The following is a 23,497-nucleotide window of genomic DNA, read 5'->3' as shown; positions in this document are numbered from 1 at the left end:
CTATTGTATTATTATTTGCAGTCTTGAAGATGAGGTTTGGGAATTGAGGGTGCATTTTCATGACAGTGATAATATTGAAAGGAGTATGATGATGTCAGACATCACATATTACAATTTGGTAGCATTAATGGAGACAGAAGGGTATGGTTTTAGAGATTATATGTATTATGTGAGGGACCCTGGGCTAGGGATTGAAGGAATGGGATAAATAGATGATGATGAAAAGTTAGAGGAAATTTTAGACCACATAGCAGAGCAGAATAACAAGATATTGAATGTGACAATAGTTAGGGCCAGTGCAGAGAAAGTTCCCAATATAAATACCAGTGTTAATGTCATTGAGATGCAGACCCCAATAGAACAAATTGGAGATCCCAAACTGTATCAGATTGATGATGAAGGAGTGTTGTTCAATGCTGAAAATGTGCATGTAGAAGCTGAGAGTTGTGATGCAGGAGGAGAACAAGAGCCAATGCCCTTGCAGTTTGACACACAGCAGAGCAGAATAAATGTGAGCCTGGAACCTGCTTTAGGTGATGCAGTAGTGGAAGAATACCATGTGACTGACAATTTAGAGGAGCAACTGTTAATAGAGCAAGAAATGGAGGAGAAAAGGAGAAATGAAATTGAAATGTTTAGGAAGAACAAGAAGGAAAGAGTGAAGGAGACTTGTTTGAACAAGAAGAAAAGAGTGAAGGAAACTTGTTTGAACAGGAAAGCAGCAGTGATGGACAATGAAGAGGATAGTGATGATGATGATCTGGTAGAATATGGTGATATCTTAGCTAGGCTTGAGGAGATGAGAAGACAGAGGAATGAACCAGAACTTCATTTTGAAGGGGACACAGATGTTGAGGAAATGTGTGACTCAGAGGTGGATGATGAGCTGTATGTGCCACAAGGTGAAGAAGAGGATGTAGAGGAGGAAGAGGAGGAGGAATTGGAGGAAGAGGAACAAGAGGATGAGCTAGGGCAAGATGTACCAAACAAGAGAAGGGCCAAGAGACAAAGAAAAGGCCCAACAAGAAACTCACATGGGAGTATAGAACACATGTTTGAGGAGGACTGGATTCCATCATCTGATGAGGACAAGAAACCACAAGACCTTGGTGTGGAAGATGATGATGGTGCCGAGGCATTGGCATATGTGTTGCCTAATGGTAGAAAAAGCAGAGCAAAGAAGATGAAGAAGAGGTTATGGTTTGATGAGCACAGAGCTCATCCAGAGGAGCAATTTGTGAAGCATCTTTGCTTCTTAAATGTGTACCAGTTTAGAACTGTACTTCAAACCCTGCACATTGCTCAAAACATGAACTTTGTCTACCATAGAAACTGCAATGATAGGGTGATAGCACAGTGCATAGATGAGCAATGTCCCTTCTATATAGCAGCTTCTCAGATTGCAAATGAGAAGTCATTTACAATTAGGAAGGTGTATTTAGTGCACACATGCCCTTCTATGTCAGAGAACACTAAAGTCACTGCTAAGTGGGTTTCAAAATTCTATGAGGAGGCTATCAGAAATGACCCATGCACAACAATCACAAGTGTTGGGGATATAATTATGTACGTAAGCCGGCCAGGAGGGGCCGGGTTACGCAAAGAGAAGCCCATCTGAAGCCCAAGACTTGGTATGCTCTTTGTTTCTGAACAGACGTTTCAACCGTGGTATTATAGGAGCATACCACATCACCTTCGCAGGAAGCCTCTTCCTGGGGGGCTCGCCGTCAACATCACTAGGGTCATCTCGTCTGATCTTATACCGCAATGCACCGCATACCGGGCATGCGTTCAAATCCTTGTACGCACCGCGGTAGAGGATGCAGTCATTAGGGCATGCATGTATCTTCTCCACCTCCAATCCTAGAGGGCATACAACCTTCTTTGCTGCGTATGTACTGTCGGGCAATTCGTTATCCTTTGGAATCTTCTTCTTCAATATTTTCAGTAGCTTCTCAAATCCTTTGTCAGCCACAGCATTCTCTGCCTTCCACTGCAGCAATTCCAGAACGGTACCGAGCTTTGTGTTGCCATCTTCGCAATTGGGGTACAACCCTATTTGTGATCCTCTAACATGCGATCGAACTTCAGCTTCTCCTTTTGACTTTCGCATTGCGTCCTTGCATCGACAATGACCCGGCAGAGATCATAATCATCGGGCACATCGTCTGGTTCCTCTTGATCTTCAGCAGCTTCACCCGTTGCAGCATCATTGGGCACATCGTCTGGTTCCTCTTGATCTTCACCAGCTCCCCTTGTTGCAGCATCACCGTATTCAGGGGGAACATAGTTGTCATCGTACTTTTCTTCTTCGTCGTCTTCCATCATAACCCCTATTTCTCCGTGCCTCGTCCAAACATTATAGTGTGGCATGAAACCCTTGTAAAGCAGGTGGGAGTGAAGGATTTTCCGGTTAGAGTAAGACCTCGTATTCCCACATTCAGTGCGTGGACAACACATAAAACCATTCTGCTTGTTTGCCTCAGCCGCATCGAGAAACTCATGCACGCCCTTAATGTACTCGCAGGTGTGTCTGTCACCGTACATCCATTACCGGTTCATCTGCGTGCATTATATATAATTAAGTGTGTCAAAAACCATTACAGAACGTCATGAATAGATAATTAAGTGACCAAATTAATAGAAGTTCATCATCACATTAAAACCAAAGTACATACATAGTTCTCATCTAACAACATATAGCTCTCCAGAGCATCTAATTAATTAAACCATACATTGAAACTATGTAAAACATTTCAATGCGAAAACAAATGCGATCATAATCGCAACCAAGGTAACAATTGATTCAACGGTATAATGATACCAAGCCTTGGTATGAATGGCATATTTTCTAATCTTTCTCATCTTCAACCGCATTGCATCCATCTTGATCTTGTGATCATCGACGACATCCGCAACATGCAACTCCAATATCATCTTCTCCTCCTCAATATTTTTTATTTTTTCCTTCAAGTAATTGTTTTCTTCTTCAACTAAATTTAACCTCTCGACAATAGGGTCGGTTGGAATTTCCGGTTCAACTACCTCCTAGATAAATAAAATCTATGTCAGGGTGGTCGGCATAATTGTCATAAACAATAAATGAACCAAATAGTTATAAAAAGATAATATATACCACATACGAATCATAGCCAGGACGAGGGCCGACGGGGGCGGATACCAAAACCATCGCACTATATAATAACAAGCAATAATAAAAGTAAGAAAATTAGACAAGTATCTATGTAAAGTAAGAATTTTTTTCTTTCAGAAAGAAGATAAGAACAAGAGGCTCACCACGGTGGTGCCGGCGACGAGATCGGTGCGGGCGATCGACGACGGTGAAGACGGGAATGGGACGTGACGGGCCGCTAAACCTAGACAAATCTCGAGGAAAATGGAGCTTTGAGGTCGAGCTTCGAGAGGAGAAAGCTTAACTATTGTGGCTCGGGCCTTTCATCGAACAGCTCATGTGCAGGTGAGCTAGAGCACCACAAAGCCCTCCCCTCGCTGGCCAGAGAAAAACAGAGCACTGCGGTGCTCTGCTCGTGGGCGAGGGGTATATATAGGCACCTCATTGGTCCCGGTTTGTCGCATGAACCGGTACCAAAGGGAAGCCTGTGGCCCCGGTTCAAGCCACCAACCGGGACCAATGGTGGTGGGCCAGGAGCGAGGCCCATTGGTCCCGGTTCGTCCCACCAACCGGGACCAAAGGGGCCAGACGAACCGGGACCAATGCTCCCACGAGGCCCGGCAGGCCCCTGGCCTCATGAACCGGGACCAATGCCCCCATGGGTCCCGCTTCTAGACTGAACCGGGACTAATGGGCTGACCCGGCCTGAAACAAGGCCCTCTTTTCTACTAGTGATAGTAGATAAAAAGAGGGGGTAGAGAAAATCTTGGAAATTAATGTTATATAAGAGGTTGGTAGTTACATAAATGCATCTATGAAGATAATTGCTATTGTAGGCCAAAAATCGTCATACTAAAGGACCGTGCCCAAGCCCCAGGCCTGACAAGCCTCAGAAATATGTCACTAGTGTTCTCATACATGCATTGACATGTATATCTGCACCGTTAAGCCAAAAAATATTCTTCCAAGAATATTTCCAAATTTATATTGATATTCCATCACCCACACCATATTTCCAAATTTATGAGTATATTGTTTCTATAGTCATGTTGTATATTCGCAATGTGGTGTGATTGATGAGTGTATTTTACATAGATATTTTCCTAAAGTTTAATCTTTATATTTCTAAGGCTTTTCTTAGAAATGTAGTTCAAGTTTCCCAATAAATGCACAAATCACATTGTTTTAGCAAGTTGTTGCAGGTTTGATGATAAAAAGGGGGAAACGGCAAAAATAAAGATCTACACAAAAACGAACATTTCCAAATATGGTAGTGTGCCAAGAGCCAATCCAGGTCGTAAGCGAAGCATCGGTATGAAGCGCATGGTCAAACTTAAGCAAATTTGACTTAAACCAAAGTGAATACCTTAATTAATTTGAAACTTAGAAAGTATGCATAGAAGTACATGAACCAGAACCTAGCTAAGGCATTAAGTCATGTGGTAGGCTACTAGTGTAAGTATTACTAGCAGTTAAGTCTTGTTGATGTGATTTGCAAGATGACCCCGATAAAAAAAAGGAATACTTATCTAAGCTTACTTTAAAATAAATAAATAAAATATTCAGTTGTCAAACCTAAATTCAGTGGCCGAACTAGCATCGTTTTATGCCTAGAGCTAAGCTAGCTTATCTGATGCACTCAGTGATTGTATGTTTTGTAAGAATTGCAAAGGCTATTATTGCTAGGCCTAGGGCTATAGCCCCAATTGCCCTAGGCCTGTCACCGCCCTAATAAATTGCATGCATACACTAGGTACTCTAGTAATCTATTAGAGCAACTGCCAAAATAGAGATATTGGAGAAGTGGCGGGCTGGCGACTGCGGGTCTATGGGTTACGACTGATGTACCTTCTCTTGGACTTTCTCTTCGATTTTCCCTTGCATTGGCGCCCCTGCGTCCGCCACTCGTCTTTTCGCCTGCACCGACCCCGCTTGGATAATGTTTGGCGAGTTCTCAACTATCCCCCTCACCGTATTTTGTGCTTCCGCCAACGACCACGAATGGGACCCCCTGTGTGACCAAGGGCTCAGTGCCTTGGAGGGGAATCGAACAGAGATGAAAACCTCTAGCCACGCACGATCGATGTGGTGACGAGTTGCAACGCCGATGTGGGTGTCCCATGAAAAAAAGATGAGATCGTGTCTGGGGGAGGTGGGGGGGGGGGGGGTAATAATGTACAAAAACAAAATAATTTTTTTGTGTCTCTCACCATCAAATGGGCTCGAGATGACCGAAAAATATAAAGTTGCAGTTTTACCAAGTCTGGGTGTGGTAGTGCACTCGAAAGCCTCTTCATGTTTATAAACGGGCCTCTAAAATTATTATACGGCTGCACTCGGAGTTGGATAGAGTTACGTGTACTACTCGTTGTTCGTATCCGTGTACTCATGTGATCCAGAGAGTAGAGTGAATGTGTGTTTGCTTTCACCGCACGTGTGTGCTCGTGATCCTCCTAGCAGAGCTGTCATTCATTCACTTCACTCCATTCATCTCACGCATGTAGCAATCGAATGAATCATGGATATATGCAACCATCTACTGTGTGCGCATCTACTCATCATCACATTCACACACACATAAACTAAATTATGGATATACATAAACAAAATGTATATACATGTGTGCATTCTATAGGTAGGTTGTCCATCCATCAATCATGTACTCATCAGCTAGTAATAGTCATCACTTACAATGATAAAGACGGTCATACGATTCTTTGATGCGCTGATCGATATGCATACCAGAATGCCTTAATTGCATTGCATGTATCAATCGATCTAGTACTATTCTCGCTAGTATATGGTATCAACTTTTCTACAGATCAATCGGTTTCGACAACTTGAATTGTACTAGTTGATTCAGATTTGCTACAAGTTAACAAGTCAAGTAAAATATCGATCGTGGATCTGTAGACATCGATGGATCAATCAATTGAGTAGTAGCAGTACATGGATTCATGGTGGAGAAATAATATCTACACACAATTAAGCTACGGCACTTCTTTATATGATTAAGAAGATATGAGGTCCTGAGTTAACTAAGATTTATTCAGCATGGTCAAGGGAGTATAATGAGTGGTGTAAGATGTGGACACAATGTAAAGAGCAGCCCGTAGAATGATACTAGATCTTTGGAACTCTACGTCAGCTCAATATAGGACTTTAAAAAAAATGGCAGCGCATGTTGACTTACATGAATTGTCACACGATATATATGCATCCAAGTGACCCCGGTGGCCTGGACTGAATGCAGCCAAACGAACGAACCAGATTGAACCACACTTGCCGGCTGATCTCACCACTATTCTTTCCTTGCTCATACATTACAGGCTACAAGTTGAATGGCAGAGGCATAAAATTCATTCTTCGATGTTTTGTTTTCATAGTCTTTCAGAACAATAGATATTATACACCGCGCATTGCTGCCGGACTATGTTGCAATTATTTAAGTGAGAATTGGGTGTATCAAACATTAGTATATGTGGACTGAAAGTAAACTATAACTTTATTGCATTTGATTATTCCAAGTTGTAGAATATTTCTTGATATGAGTAACATGCACAGTGCATGATGATATGGGTGTTTTCCATTGAATGATGGCATGGTAATTTGGTATAGGAGCATGCTATGAGTGCCGGGTCCATTACTCAAAAAAAGAAAACCAACCCGCGCCGGGTCCAACAGGTTGTGACCTTTTCCCCCCTCTATTTTATGTTTCCCTTTGTCCATTTTTCTTTTCCTTCTTCCCTTTTACAATTTTTAATGTTTTAATGATTCTATTTCTTTATGAGAAAGAGAAAATATTTTAAATTGCATAAACATATTCTGGCATATATGAATGACTTTGTATGGTACTTTTTTGAGAAAACAAAAACATTTTAAATTGCATAAACATATATTGTGGCATATATGAATGACTTTGTATCATACTTTTTTGTAAATGTATGGACTCTTTTGTATGATACTTCTCTAGTCCATAGAAACCCTTTTAAACTACAAGTTGTACATTTTATTTCAAACATATAATTATCTATATTATATTTCCAAATTATTAAAATTATTTGTATTTACTAAATATATAATATTTTATGAATTTTCAGAATAAAATTAAATAATTGTTGATGGGCTGCACCTGCGATCGGACCATCTAGAGTCGTTTCAGGCTGGAGCTTGCTTATCGCATGCAAATAAGCGGCAAATAGGCTTTCCATAAGTAATAAGTTGTGGGTTCAAGTCCTATAAATTGAAAGCAACATACTCATGTTTGAATACAAAAACAATGCAAAGCAAAGAAATAGACATTTAATGATAAGATAGACTAGATGAAGTTCTGATATGATCATGCGGTACTGATAGAATTAGAATACATGCATGCACTACAATAGATTTTTTTCCTTTTTTCTTTTTTTTCGTTTTTGCTGTTTTTCCTTTTTTTCCTATTTTATGTCTATTTGTTTACTTTCTTACTCTATTTAGATTTTTAATTTTTATTTACTTATTTTTATTCTATTTACCTTTCTTTTCGGGAAAATGCAAAATATATTTTAAAGGTGTATGAATTATGAACATCTATTTCTTATACTTATGAAAGACTTCATACAAACAATTTATATCAAATTTATGAATCTTTTAAAACACATGAATATATTTTCTGCGTCCAGGAACTTTTTTTACCAAGAGCTGATCCTTTTAGTTCAACTCATAAATACTTACTTTTTTTCTACTCTACATTATTTTTTTCCAATTATTAAACTAATTCATAAGAATAACTTAAAGGTTATTGAATAAATAACCAATTTTTCAATTTTGTCGAATGATTAATAAAAATATATGTGTTGATTGGACATAGGAGCAATTGGCTCATCTAGAGTCATTTCGGCGGTGCTTGCCTACTACATGTAGTAAGCCGCAAATAGGAGCTTCGCTAATTGCTGCAGAATTTATTTATTTTTAGGAAATAGCTGCAGAAATGAATCCCTAAGAATGTGGATCCGAAATTTTGACTTGTGGGTACACATACGGTGACTTCAAGGTCACGGGCTCATCCATCTATTGCCACTACCTATTGTTCCAACTGCTCGAACCGAGCTCTGTAAACGGACACCTCATTATCCAATAAAGAGTTAGAAAACTGTATCGTCCCTTGTAGTATAAAATTTAAAAGCATCATGCCATATTTCAGTCAGTTAAGAAAAAAAAACAGTTAAGAGTTTCATATTCCATTTCAGCAACAACTGAACCTGTATCGAGTAGCTTGTGCTCCTATAAACAGTGGTGCTCAAAATCTTCACAACACGCAATATGTAGAGTTAGGCACAGTTTTTTTTAGAAAAGGAGGATGTACCCCCGGCCTCTGCATCTGGACGATGCATGCAGCCATATTATTAATTATTCACAAAGACCATATAAGGTAATACATCAATAAGCCTAAAACCACCATCTTGGCAACATCGTTGCTACTCCTATCCCCTTGATGAAGGCGTGCCGAATGTCCGGGCCTAATACCAAACAGACACCGCATCAAAGCCTAACATCTAAAGCCGGGTGTCTCATCCAAGCCACTACCTGGATTGGGTCCCACGCCGATCTGGCACACTCGCAGTGAGCACCGCACGCTGCAAGGGCCGTCACCTCCATCATCCCTCGGTCCATCCTCAGAGCAGAACTGAAGCACCGACCTTGCCAGGCCTCTTTGCCATCAACGCCACCATGACGCCAGACAACTTCCTCCTCCTGCGCGAGTCCATCTCCACGCATCAGACACCGAATCTCCACAGCGCCACGCCGCCAAGTTCCGCCACCATCGATGTGTAAGATGAAGCACCGCTCCACCAAAGACGCCATCCTCTGGTCCCTCGAGCCCGTGTGCACCTCCAAAAATGACGCCCCCAAGGGGGAAACGACACCAGAGAGCCGCCGTCATCCGATCTACTGATCTAGGGTTTCCCCCGGAGGTAGCAGAGAGTGGCCTTGAACTTCTCCTCGGCGATGCCTTCAGGAAGGGAACGACGCGGGCAGCGTCGCCATCGTCGGTCTTAGAAATAGCCAATAGCAGGTTTTCACCCAGATCTGATCGAAGACCTCCATCTCTCGTGCACGGGCCGCCGCCATCCTTGCCGAGATCTGGATGATCCAGGCCGCCGCTGCCAGATCTCAGCAAAGAGAAGTCCCCCCACCGAGACCCGCCGGCCGAACAGGGAAGGCCGAGACCGTGCCCGCAGGACCAGATCCATGATGGATCCGTGACCGCACCGCCGCCCCGAAGCCAACCCCTCGCGCAGCCGCCATGGCCTGGCCACCCGCTCGCACCGCTATCTGGCCGCCGCGCAGCACGACGCGCCCTCGCCAGGCAAGACCCGGCCGTGCCGCCGCATCTCGCGCTACAGCCGCACGCCGGGAGGAGAAGAAGGGCCCCGCCGCCGCGGACGCGCACCGGGCTTCGCCCGACGGCGCCTTCTGGCGGCGGCGAGGGGAGGGGATGGTGTAGGAGACGGGCACGGGGTGGGGGCTAGGGTTCCCCTGCCGCCGCCCGCGAGAGCGACGCGGGGGGTGGGGGCTAGAGTTAGGCACAGTTGGAATCCTGAAAGTGAGCATCCAAGGTATTAACATTATCTACAAATAGCATATAGTCCAGAGATTTCTGAGAACTGTGCCTAACTCTACATTAGTTGCTGAACCACCATCCACATGATAATTTCAGTTAAAATAAGCACTCTTCAAAAAATTGGCCGATTCAATGATTTATCGCCCGATTTATCACTACTCGGGGAGTGACCGATAAGATTATGCCATATCATCACCATTTATCGGTTAAGCCGTTATCACTCTGCCAAGCGATTTATCGGGAATCTACCGATAAATGGAGCCTATTCCTAGCATTATGTGCGCAAGAACTATGTTTATTTGTGTTTGTTGGACCTTGGTATGTAATATGTATTGTTAGTATTGTTTTTGTGTTGAATATATCACATTTTAGTGATGGGAACATGAGATTTGCAAAAAAAGGCCTGATTAATAGTCGATTGATAAAATTGATTAATTGGCTGATTTTTGATTAATCTCTACTCCCCAGCCAATCGAAACACTAAAGATAAGTGATATTCTCAACATTGAAAATAAGAGGAGATTCCAGCCGCAACAACAAAAATGCAAAACAATGACTCATGAAACAATATGAAATAATACTTATGGCGATATGAGATAAATATTGGAATTCACATAATGCCTGCTAGCTGACATAGCAATCAGCCATGCAAAGTATTTGCGGCTCCCCTGGAGCAAGGCATCATAGAAAATATTGAATCATCAAGGGCCAAGAATACGAATGGTAACCGCTGTACATCACTGAGCCCCTGCTCACAGAATGTTTTGCAGATATTATGAAAAAAAACCAGTGGCAACAATGAATAAGATTAAAGGCGACATAAAACAAAGAACAGGAAAATAGCGTTCCTCCGGAAAATTCGGTTCTGATCCCGAGCTCAGATGCTCTCGGAATCCTCGCCATCCTTTCTTCTCGTGATTGCTGCACTGTCCCGTATTTTTTGGTGTATCTCTTACGTATCGTGGGAAAGACAGGAATAGGGCCACTGCATTTACTAGATGATTCCCCGCGCATTGCTGCGGGAACCCTTCAAAAATAGATATATAGTCACTGGAAAAAGGTAGTTGATGGTGTAGCAAATACATTGGTACATATAATAGCCTGCCATGCGAATTAGCAAGTGCCTCCAGTATATTTCCGAATAGCATAAATGATGTAAGGATGATTGCATTTACGATTCTAAAAGTGAGATCACATGCACATCAGTAGAACAACTGGTACATACAATCTGCATTTCTGATACAGTACAACAACCATGTTGTACATTCGGTAATTCTCTTAGAAAGGCAAGGGATGATCTCAAGTAGTTTGCCTTTCAACAATACAACACAAATGTCTAAAAAATAGAGTATTTGAACTACAGGGGGTCTAGAGACACGTTAGTAGGAAAAAACTTTGTAACCCAACATTGATATTATTACCTGTAGGCTAGTCAATAACAGCGTTGGTCGGTCAGAAGGTAGCAGCCAATTAACCTACAATAAAACAGAGAGGATTCCTGTAAGGGGACAACAAACAACAAATAAAAGTCAGGAAACTATGTTAACCTTCGATTCGATAAAAATACAGGAGGCATACAAAGTATCAAATTGATTGACACACAAATTACCTCGAGATAAATTTACGCAACAACATTTAGTCGAATACCTATAGGCCAGGAGGAGCATCACAAATTAATAGATTGTTCAGCATCAAACTGATAACCGTTGATATGAATGAGTCGCAAAACAGAAAGGAGAACCAAATATTTGATGACACGCACATGCATATATGAGATAAAAGGAGAAATGCGGGTCTGAAGGCAATAGTAGTCAGCTTGTGGCCTTAGTAGCACCATGGACATGATAGGGTAAGGAGATACAATTCCAGGATATATTCTTCAATCAAGCAAAATGAAATTCAGATCTGGATCAAGCAATAAAATCCAGAATAGGCAATGTATGCAAGGCTATGTATTCGATCAAGCTAAATTAGATTTAAATATTAATCAAGTACACAAAGATGAAGAAGTAGCCCTGGATGGGAACAATGTGTACCTGACACGCTTGGGTATGCAGCGAGGGAAGAACAACTAAGATTATGGCTCGGGCGTTCAAGTCATCTAGTACCTGAATAAATCCAGATTTGTGATTCAACCGGCAATATGTCATCGGGAATGTCCGAATGTAGAGGACAGGGGAGGGAGTTGTTCACCAGCGGCAAGTATGAGTGCCCATGGCAAACATCCAACTATACTGGAGGATGTACCAAAGCGGGGTAAGCACTTTATATGGGGCACCATCAGTTTCTTGTTGAGATATATAGTGGGGAGTGGAAGTGGAGCGTCATGCATTAATTACCTGCAGCAGAAAGGTTTTCCCTGGTCCAAATGGCAACGGAGCAGATAAACAGTGTAGGATGATTCTAGAATTGGGCCGTAGAGGGCTTGAAGCAGTGGACTGTGTACGGTTGGTGTGAGGAAAGTAAAATCTATAGAAGGACAACAAGGCTTCAATTGCAGAAGCGTTGTTGCTGTAGTCCAGTCCGTAGGTCACCGTCCTCGCCCTATTGAAGCTAGAAAGCACCTCAGAGCTACCAGTAAGCGCCAAGAAATTATTACACTTCAGGACTCTGCAAGTGTGACACACGATGGTTGACGGTAGGTACTCCCTCTCTCTTAGTTTATAGGGCATGCGCGTACCCCTAAGTTGTCAATTTGACCAACCTAATACAAGTCATATATTATAAAAAATATATCAATATAAACTTCAGATGTTCTATTTTCAAAAGATATAATTTTTGTGTTATATAGTTTATATTAGGGTGATAAAATTGGCAACCTAGGTATACGCATAGGACTTATAAACTGTGACGGAGGGAGTAGTAGAAGTCTGATGAAACTGAAGAAATGTCAGGGATAAAAAACTGCAGTCTAAAAAGTCTGAAGAACAGAGTAAGATTCACGTACCTTGGGCATTGATGGCGACGCCGAGGAGCCAAGGGGATGCCTGCAAGGTTCTCATTCCCGAGGACATCCCGCTAGAACGGAGGCCACCGCTGGGGCGGGGACGGCCGCGTTCGGTGCGTCCTAGTCCGGCTGTGCAAGGGCGCCAAGCAGACCAGCAACATGCGCATAGGCTGAATCGACTGCGCTGGGATGGCTCTTGCGGGATTTGATGGCGGTGGCGAAGCGAGCCTCTCCTTGCCCAGCTCATCCCGCTAGAACCGGGGCTGCGGCAACGATGGCCACATCAGCCGCGTCCGAGGCCGCCGACGCGATGAGGGCTAGGAGCACAGCAACGGTTTGAGGGAGCTCCTCCGGATCTTGCAGGTATTGATGGCGTCAGGGAGGAGGTCGGGTTTTTTTTTTGACTTGGTGGGTTCACGCACCACGGCACGTGGTGGGTCGGACTCGGGAGGGAGGTCCTTCTGTACTCTCTGTACCGCTGTGAGCGTCCCTTCGGTCCTCCGGTAACACTGGTAACTGATCGCTGAGATGGCCTGCTGATCTTTTCATCGGTCCCATCTGTAAGCCGGTTATGGAATGATGATGTGGCTGATCTGCTGATGTGGACAGCTTGTATGCTAAGATAAATCATGCAGTGGAGATGAACTTCTTATATATATAGGATTCATGTTAGGCAACGTAACGCTTGTGCCGATCCGTCCAAACAGCAGACGGTTCGGCAAGTTTCCTGGGCCTAGCTGGTCCATCATTGACGACGGCCACTGAACCCTCGCCCGGTCGTCCCTATCCCTGCAACGCTTCTTCAATCGTCCCTATCCCACCGAGCCCTAGATGAGATGCAACAGAGAGGATTCTCGGAGCATCTAAGTCCCGGCACCAAAACGCCATGTCCCGTTCCACCTCACTAGTAAAATAAAATAGCAACCTAAGAGTAGTTGTGTCTGAATCTGTAATTGCACAAGCCAGTGCATAGAACACAATTTAAAACTTGAACATAATTGTAATGGTTAATTGCACTTGCTAATTTAGATGCAATAGTAGTTATAAAAATAACCAAATGTAGTTGTATCAACAAACAGAACGGGTTCGTATTTGTTTCTATTGTACAAGGCCGTGGCAAGATATGGTGTACCCTTAAACCATCCAGAAGCTAGATAAACAAAAGTAATCAATTCATCAATATTTATCTTCTTTCTCTCTTCAATGGTATTCGAGAAAAAAAAATACCTACCTTCCATTACAACTGAAGAATGAGACTGCAGGCAAAGTCATTTAACTGATGTTCCAATGGAAGATTAAAACATGCATCTCAACAAGCCGCCATCTTATACTGTAGCAACATCATTGAAGAATCCCAATTTTTTCAGTGAGATTGTGCATATACCATCAAGTGTATTACAAAACAAATGACACAAGATTGTAAATATACATGAGATAGGCAAGGATAATTTCCTGAATGACCTAACCCATTTTCAGCATCTACACAGGAACATCATTGAGATGCTTGCTTTCCCAAACAGCTTCGAGAGAAGTATCAGTTGTAAAATGAAACCGAGCACCTCTATGAAGGCTTGTTCCCTAGCTGAACCTTCCTATGATGTTCTGGCAAGAACTCCTCGTCGTACAAGCTGGCCTCAACATTCAAATGTCCTTGACTCCAGCACTCTGGCATTCAGCACAAAGAATTTGGCGAAGTTAACCTGTGACCAGCTGCCCAGATACGTTTCCAACACTACTATCCTGAGACGGATGTCAAGATATGCCAGAAGATCCCGGTGTTTACGATGCCACAAATTTTCTCGCCCAAATAAAAAATGCACTGACGTATTCTCCAAAAAGATATGAAAAATGCAATGACTTAACCCCTGTTAGTAAGTGGTCTGGCTCCGCGTAGAGTTGGCATAAACTGCCCATTTCTATGGAGCCAGATTCGGGAAGCAGATGCCTCCTTATGTATGAAAAAGTAAAACATCCGAAGTCCAGTTCCACGGATCAGGCAAGCGTGAAGTTTGTCGAATTTACAAGCCATTGCAAGCACTAAGTAAAAACTTACTACTATTTTGATTATGTGCAACAAGAGCTGATCTAGTGACCCTGGCTCTAGACTCGCCACTTTGTCCCATCTGTCGCCACCAATTTTCCTTGTATTTCCGTTGATTGGTCACCACTTACCATTTTGATTATATATATCCTCACAGTATTTTTCTCGTATGCTTATTCCTCTGCAATTTACAACGCATGCATGGCAACAACTTTCGCAACATACAAGTTTGAAGCTGCTCTGACCCTTCCTGCCAGCTACAACGTCTCTTTTACGGAATGGTGGCACGACACGGCCTGCAAGATTAGTAAGCACAAAAGCTCCGTTGCCACATACTGTTACTAAACCCTTTGGAAGGAAGGCAGCAGGCAGGTCTTTGTGAATCAATCTAGAACAGAGGTAGACCTCATAGCAATTTAATGCCAAACTACCAACGCATATGTTACTGGTACACAACTTACTTCTGTTGGAAACTTGCCGACACCCCCAAATCCCATTGTAATCTAGAAAAATCAATTGGAACGAGATGCCCATACATATGGACGTGTCTGGGGTGTTGTTGTGGAACAACATCTATTCTAGCATGAAAGTACCATGGGAGGCCGGCGAAATGTGATATGTATATATAAGAAGTTAACGTGGGTGAGCAAAGATGCTACTACAAAAATAATTAAGTTAAGCGATCATGGGTAGAGGGGACATAAATCACTAGTTCAGTACGTGAGGTGAAAAGAAAAATGTACTTATAAAAGTGGCTATAAATAACACCGAATTGTATTTTTTGGAACATTGATTATGTGTACGTGTATACACTGCAAATCGCCACATATACGAGCGCATTCACACAACGCCTATAGAATGTTGAAGTCGCGAAAATTGAAGATTGTCAAAGCCACAACAAATGCCTTGCCATCATGGCTGTGTGCATCCATTTTGGTTTGTTCTAGGGTGAGTTCCGGCGTGTTGCAAACCACTAATTACTGCCTAACGGAGAGAATGATAATCAGCTGTCGTATGTGTGCGAGATGCGGAAACGTCTTACCCTCGTTGGAGGAGACGGCTTCGTGTTTATAGGCAGGGGCGCAATAACCCTGATGCGCATACAGAGAGGTTGAGATATTACAGGAGATTACAATCTTGGAGAGAAAGGGATAGAGATGGTTACAATAGATAGATATGAGAGCTAACTACCAAGTCTATCTCTAAGCCGATCGTATATCTCCTTGAACAGCCGTGACAGGTGCAGTAGCCTGTTTAACACCCTCCCTTAATCACAACTTCATCAAGTTGAGATTATGTTTGAAGTCTTCAAAGCTCCTTGTAGGCAAAGGTTTTGTGAATCCATCTGCAATTTGATCTCTGGAATGCACAAACCTAATGTCAAGTTGCTTTTTGGCAACTCTTTCTCTTATAAAGTGAAAATCTATCTCAATATTCTTGGTTCTTGCATGAAAAACAGGATTAGCATATAGGTAAGTGGCACCAAGGTTATCACACCACAAACATGGAGCTCGAGTACTTTTGACACCAAGTTCCTTCAACATGGATTGTGCCCATATAATCTCAGTTGTAGCATTAGCCAATGCTTTGTACTCTGCTTCTGTACTGGATCTGGAAACAATAGCTTATTTTCTTGCACACCATGAAATCAAGTTAGAACCAAAGAATACTGCAAAACCACCAGTTGAACGTCTATCATCTAGACATCCTGCCCAATCAGAATCTGAGAAGGCACTAATAAGTGTTGATGGTGACTTGCTAAAATTGAGACCAAGATTGAGAGTATTCTTGACATATCTAACTATACGTTTTGCAGCAGTCCAATGAACTATAGTGGGTGCATGAAGAAACTGGCAAACTTTTTTAACAGCAAAAGATATATCTGGTCTAGTGAGTGTCAAGTATTGCAATGCTCCTACTAGACTTCTGTACCTTGTGCTGTCATCTTGGTTTAAGGGTTGTCCTTCTGTAAGAGACAATTTTTCTGAGCTTGACAATGGAGTAGGTGAAGGTTTACAACCTTGCAGGCCAGCTTTCTTAACCAGATCTGTTGCATACTTTTCCTGAGAGAGATGAAGTCCATCATCATGTTTCTTTACCTCAATTCCTAAAAAGTAATGCAAGTTTCCAAGATCCTTGAGTGCAAATTCTGATCCAAGATCCTTCAAAAGTCCTGTTATTGCCTCATCTGAAGAGCTTGTGACAATAATGTCATCAACATATATGAGAACAAATATATGCGTGTTGTACTTGTTGTAAATGAACAATGAGGTGTCAAACTTAGAAGGAATAAAGCCAAGAGTTTGCATTTGGTGACTGAGACGAGAGTACCACGCTCTTGGAGCCTGCTTCAGTCCATATAATGACCTGTCAAGTTTGCACACATGAGAAGGTGCATTCTTGTTCACAAACCCAGGTGGTTGCTTCATGTACACTTCCTCTTCCAGAACACCATGGAGAAACGCGTTCTGTACATCTAGTTGTCTGAGACTCCAGCCCCTGGAAACAGCAATAGACAAAACCAGACGAATGATGGCAGCTTTTACAACCGGACTAAAGGTGTCCTCATAGTCTATACCATAGCATTGTTTAAAGCCTTTTGCAACGAGTCTTGCCTTATAGCAATCAATAGTTCCATCAGATTTTCTTTTAATTCTGAATACCCACTTGCAGTCAATGAGTTTTTTACCTTGCTGTGGAGGAACCAAATGCCAAGTCTTATTTTTCTGTAATGCCATGTATTCTTCATCCATGGCCTTTATCCATTTTTCATCACCAAGTGCCTCTTCAAGCGTGTGTGACTCACCAGGTTCACCTGTGGAACAGACCAGCCCATATTTTGTTACATGCTTATAATTAACAGGTGGGATTACCCCTTTTTGTAGTCGTGTGCGGTGTTGGGACGATGTTGCTGAAGCTTGTGCCACAGAAGATCCCGTGACATGCACCGGATCTGCTGTTCCAGTTGATCCCGAGGTGGTTTCTGCCGCAGCGCCAGCCGGATTCACCTGAGCTTGATTTTTTGTGGCAGCCGAACGAGTTTTGCATGGTGCAACGTCCACAGAAGATCCGGCCCTGCGCACCTCATCATTGTCGCATGATGGCGCATCAGCACGGGGTTCCACGCCTGTCCCCGCGCCTGTCCCCGCGCCTGTCGAGCGGGCCGCTTCGCGCCGCTTGTAGCAAAACGGCTGGACCGGGAACCGTGTCCCAGCGGGGCCACCCAAGGGCCGCCAGGTGTCAATGCCGGGGCCGCTCCCGCCCGAGGGCCCAACCGCATCTGACGAGGGAGCCGGCGCAGATTCGGAGGCGGATCGCCCTGGCCTGCCTGGCGCGCCTGCAGGCGGTGATCCCGAAGACGATGCACCTGACGCATCTGACGGCACGGATCCCAGGGAAGATTTGTTCCCTGCGCCTGGACACATGCGATATGGCTGTGTTGGGGCGATTTCTTCATTATTTTGGCCCTGGTTTTTTTTCTGCATGTTCTCCTGCATCATCACAAGGCTCATACATGGGATTAGTCAATAGTTGATCATCACAGTTATTACCCCCTTGATCAAGGCCGGTGAGATGAGGAGATAAGAGAAGGATTTCTTTGCGAAGAAGGGCTCCGGCATTTGGGTGTAGATCAGAAAAAGGGAACTTTGTTTCGTCGAAGACCACATCACGAGATATATAGACACGACCAGTGGCAACGTCAAGGCATTTAACACCTTTGTGTTGGGGACTGTACCCAAGAAATACACACTGTTTTGACCTAAACATAAGCTTCCTATTGTTATAGGGACGGAGATTCGGCCAGCACGCACAGCCAAAGACGCGAAGGGATTTGTAGTCTGGCTTAGTGTTGAGAAGTCGTTCCATGGGAGTTTCGTTGTGTATGACACGACTAGGAAGCATGTTGATAATATGCACGGCAGTCAAAAAAGCTTCGTCCCAAAACTTAAGGGGCATAGAAGCACCGGCTAGAAGAGCAAGACCAACTTCAACAATGTGGCGATGCTTGCACTCGGCCGAACCGTTTTGTTGGTGAGCGTGTGGACATGACACGTGGTGTGAAATGCCAAGAGTTTGGAAGGAGGAATTCAACTTTTCCGTATTCCCCTCCCCAGTCTGATTGGACAGCAATGATCTTACGATCAAACTTGCGTTCTACTAACGCTTGGAAATTCTGAAACACTTGGAAAACATCGGTTCTTTTCTTAAGAAGATAAATCCAAGAGAATTTACTGTAGTCATCGATAAAACTAACATAATATGTGTGTCTACCAACAGAACTAGGGGCAGGGCCCCAAACATCTGAGAAGATTAATTGCAAAGGTTGAGTAGAAACACTAGTAGAGATAGGGTATGGCAATTGATGACATTTTGCTCTTTGGCAAGAATCACAAATAGTTTCAGCATTACGCTCTCCAACAAACGGAAGTTTATTCTTTCTAAGCAAATGTTCAACCAAAGAAAAAGAAGCATGTCCTAAGCGATCATGCCATCGTGTGGAAGATAATTTGATGGCACTGTAGACTTGTTTATTGAATCTTGAAAACTCCGGAAGCAACGGGTAAAGCCCTCGAACAATCTACCTCGATAGAGTACTTTCTTCGTGACCTGATCCTTGATCAAAAAGAAAAAAAGGGTGAAACTCAAGGAAGACATGGTTATCAATGGCAATTTTATGGACAGAAAGAAGATTCTTATGAGCACTAGGGACATGCAAGATTTTCCTAAGGTGTATTTTGCGATGAGGGGTATGTATAACTGAATGACCAACATGACTGATCCTCATACCTGCACCGTCGGCGGTGTGAATCTGATCCTTGTTGTGGTACTTTTCACGGAGAGTCACTTTTTCCAGCTCTCCAGTGAGATGGTTGGTGGCGCCGCTATCGAGGTACCAGTTGGTGTTGACGCCGTACGAGCCATCTGCCACTGCCGCAACCTTTTCATCATCTTGGGAGTCTTCCTCATCCTCGTCATAGCGGTACCAGCAGTCCCTGGCCGTATGACCAGGTTTGCCGCAGATCTGGCACCGCGGAGCATCGGGACTGGTCTTGCCCGAGCCACCACCGCGGCGTCCTCTGTTGCCAGATCGGCCGCCTCCGCCGCCACTGGTGGGACGTGCACCTCCTGACCTCCCCTTGCCACGGGAAGGAGCGCGATAGCGAGAGCCACCACCGCGCCCACGGGTAGCAACGTTTGCTGAAGACTTGAAGCCACCACCGCCCGATCCGTGGAACTGCGCCATGCGCTGCTCAAAGTTGCTGAGCATGGAGAAGATTTCGTCGAGGGAGGCAGGTGTGACGCGCGCGTCGAGCGCCGAGATGAGGGGCTGGTACTTCATATCCAGCCCATGCAAGATATACGAGATGAGCTCGTCATCCTGGATCGGTTTGCCGGCAGCGGCGAGCTCGTCCGCGAGGCCGCACATGGAGGTGAAGTAGGCGGCGGCGTTCTGGTTGCCCTTCTGCGCGTTGATGAGGGAGGTGCGGATGTTGTTGACGCGGCTCAGCGACTGCGACGAGTACATGCCCGCCAGCATCGTCCAGAGCGCCTGCGTCGTGGTGACCGTGGTCACCGTGACGAGCACCTCTTTGGAGAGGTTGCTCAGCAGATAACCGAGCACCTGCTGGTCCTCCTTGACCCAAATTGGGTGGAGAAGGTTGGGCTCGGAAGTCTCCTTGCCGTCCTTGTCCTTGGCGGCGAGAAGCTTGGCCGGCTCCGGCGAGGTGCCGTCAACATAGTTGAAGACACCGGCGCCACGCAACTGCGGCGTGATTTGTGTGCGCCATAGCACGTAGTTCGTGCGGGAGAGTTTCTCAATGACCTGCCCATTGAGGCTAGGGTGAGATGCGCCGGAGGAGGAAGACATGGTGTAGGGCACGATTGGAAATCGGGAGAAGCTAGATGGGAAGTAGGAAGGCTCTGATACCATGTGCGAGATGCGGAAACGTCTTACCTTCGTTTGAGGAGACGGCTTCGTGTTTATAGGCAGGGGCGCAATAACCCTGATGCGCATACAGAGAGGTTGAGATATTACAGGAGATTACAATCTTGGAGAGAAAGGGATAGAGATGGTTACAATAGATAGATATGAGAGCTAACTACCAAGTCTATCTCTAAGCCGATCGTATATCTCCTTGAACAGCCGTGACAGGTGCAGTAGCCTGTTTAACAGTATGGAGAAAAGGACGATTACCATTACCTAGAGAAGAGATAGAAACTAACAGCCACCAATAGATCATTGTAGAGAAATTCATGTTTTGGTAGATCAGTTGTAGAAGGCATATATTTTGAACATGATTTTTGGCATTGCCCGTCCAAATTTGCTTGCAATTACCAGCTCATCGCGAATGGCCCAAGAAGGATGACCAACTTAGATTGTAATATCTAGGCCAGTCTGGATCCACTCGACCCTATAACTTGAGGCGGATCAAGTAATCCTAACATATGATATCTCCTTCTCCTCCCCTCACGGCATCACTACCTCCACCTATACAGCGATGCGCCCTCTACCTCGACATATTTCTTTCTTTTATGAAGTCCCTTGCGTGATGCTCCTTATATAGAGGTTGTCCCTCTTCTCCTCTTGTGATGGTGACGGCCACCACCGCAGCATGGAGCGGAGGAGATGACCGCTGCCACTTCGAGAGGATAAAGACACCACTTCTGCTCGAACCACTTAATCATAAATTAAAGAAACAATTTTTTACCCTAGCCATAAATTCCACACCATTAGTATTTTCTGCTCATACATGTGCAACCTTTCATAGCTTCATCAGCTCTTCTGCTGCTCGAACTATATATCCTCCTACTATCCAGTCTCATTGGACTATTGTGTTCTCAGTAATGCATCTCCATCTGAATTCTCCAGATGTATAGAAAAAAGATATCCAGACTAGTCTACACTGATTCCAGGGTACAGTTGCATTACTTGATTAGTTCCACCGTAGGTAGGCATGGAAGGCATCGCGGAACTTGTCAACACCTTACACAAGCCTCGTATCAGTCTCTTTTATCCTGATGGTGAGAAAGATGTAGCCTTTGTCTTCGTAGAGTCCTCTTAAACAACATTTTTGGAAGGTTGTGGTTAGGAGTTTGTTGGCCCAGACGGCGTCGCCGAGTACTTTCCGACAACGCACGATGACCAACGACGAACAACGATGAAGCTAAGCGCTGGATTATGATAGATCCACCCTCAATGTAAAGCTAGCCAAGCTAGCAATCGATCCTTTGCAAGACAATACACGTGAGACTAGCAGGAGAGACACGCCGAGTTGTATCGCACAAAAAAGGCTCATGTCGTGCCTTTGCTTTGTATTGATTTTGATGTGTTAGATTACAGGGGCCAGGTACATGTATATTTACTAGTCTAGACTAGCTACCTACATGACCGGATAGGTCAGAACTACCTATCTTTGTTGGACTAGGAATCCTACAAGACCACGTACACCTGCTGTGTACTAATTCATGTTTAAGTCTAACAATCACCTCCCTAAACATGATGTGGTCCTACACGACGTCATCATGTCATAGCTCCGACGCCGATCCTTGTTCGCATCTTCAAGTGCTTCTCTCTATCCAAAGTCTTGGTTAGGATGTCCGCTAACTGATCATCGGTGCAACCATAGTTGACCTCCATCTTACCTTCTTCCACGTAGTCCTTTATGTAATGATACATTGTATCAATGTGCTTGCTCCTATCATGCCGCTGGTTCTTCGCGTAGAAAAGTTGTAGACTTTCCATCAACATTGAGAACCACTTGTTTCGGATCTTGATCCATGAGATCACCATATAGCCTCCCTAGCCACACACCTTGACACATCGCAGCTGCAGCCGCAATATACTCTATTGCATCAACTGCAGGTGCTTTGCTCTTCTTGCTTAGCTCAAGACGAGGTTTCATTGAAGCGTCAACTGGATTGCAAACTTTCATGCCACGGCTTTCAAGTACCTTCCTTGTGTATGCCTCCTGGCATAGTATGATCCCTTTCCGTCTTTTGATGTACCTCTATCCTGGGGTAGTAGCTCAAAAGACCAAAATCATCCATCTTGAAAAGCTCTTTCATCTGTACCTTGAACTTTGCAATCAACTCTTCATCTGCTCTAGTAATTAATAGATCGTCGACATAGATGCCAACTAGTAGACGATCCCTTCCTTCACCTTGCTTGTACATTGCATGCTCTACTGGGGCTTTCTCAAATCCAAGAGAAATCAATGTCCGATCAAGTTTGATGTTCCACTACTGAGGTCCTTGCCATAGCCCATACAAGATTTTGTGTGACTTCAATACCTTGTGCTCGTCTCCCTCTTTGATGAAATCTGATGGTTGATTCACATAAGCATCTCCTTCTATCCCGCCATTCAAAACCGCGGAGTTTACATCCATGTGATGTACTTTCCATGATTCCTGAGCCGCGAGAGCGATGAGTAATCTCACCGACTCGAGTAAATTGCAGAAAACCACCAGTTTGAGGGCTAGGTTAGCAGAAATCACTACGTTACAGTTTCTTGGCAAAAAACACCAACTCTCTCGTAAACAATTTGCAAATACCACTGATCGGCGGATCGGGCACCGATAAGTGGATTTATGACAGGTGGGGCCCGGTTTTCGCCGACGTGGCGCTGTCAGCTGGTCGGACAGCCGTTAGACGCCGTTAGACGGCGCCGTTCGTTCTGTTTCCTCTTATCCCCCGTTTCCCCCGTCTTCTTCCCCCGTTTCCCCCTTCTTCTCCCCTGTTCCCGGTCGTGCGGCGCACCGCCCCCGCCCCCC

At 44.3% G+C, this 23,497-nt stretch overlaps 1 protein-coding gene across 1 annotated transcript; it reads left to right on the top strand.

Annotated features, from left to right (window-relative positions):
* Positions 1-472: 472 nt before the first annotated feature.
* LOC147967902 (uncharacterized) lies at positions 473-1,618 on the top strand. The gene has a single exon (XM_087523306.1). The coding sequence runs from the start codon at positions 473-475 to the stop codon at positions 1,616-1,618; it is 1,146 nt and encodes a 381-aa protein (XP_087379432.1).
* Positions 1,619-23,497: the final 21,879 nt, after the last annotated feature.

Source organism: Triticum urartu, chromosome 5A (genome assembly GCF_056163025.1).
Source record: "Triticum urartu cultivar PI428250 chromosome 5A, HENAU_Tu73, whole genome shotgun sequence".
NCBI lineage: Eukaryota > Viridiplantae > Streptophyta > Magnoliopsida > Poales > Poaceae > Triticum > Triticum urartu.
This window is presented reverse-complemented; position numbering and strand designations above follow the sequence as displayed.

What these genes read in the sequence shown, in the direction of transcription:
- LOC147967902 (XM_087523306.1), top strand. Translation starts at nt 473, where the DNA reads ATGCCCTTGCAGTTTGACACACAGCAGAGCAGAATAAATGTGAGCCTG.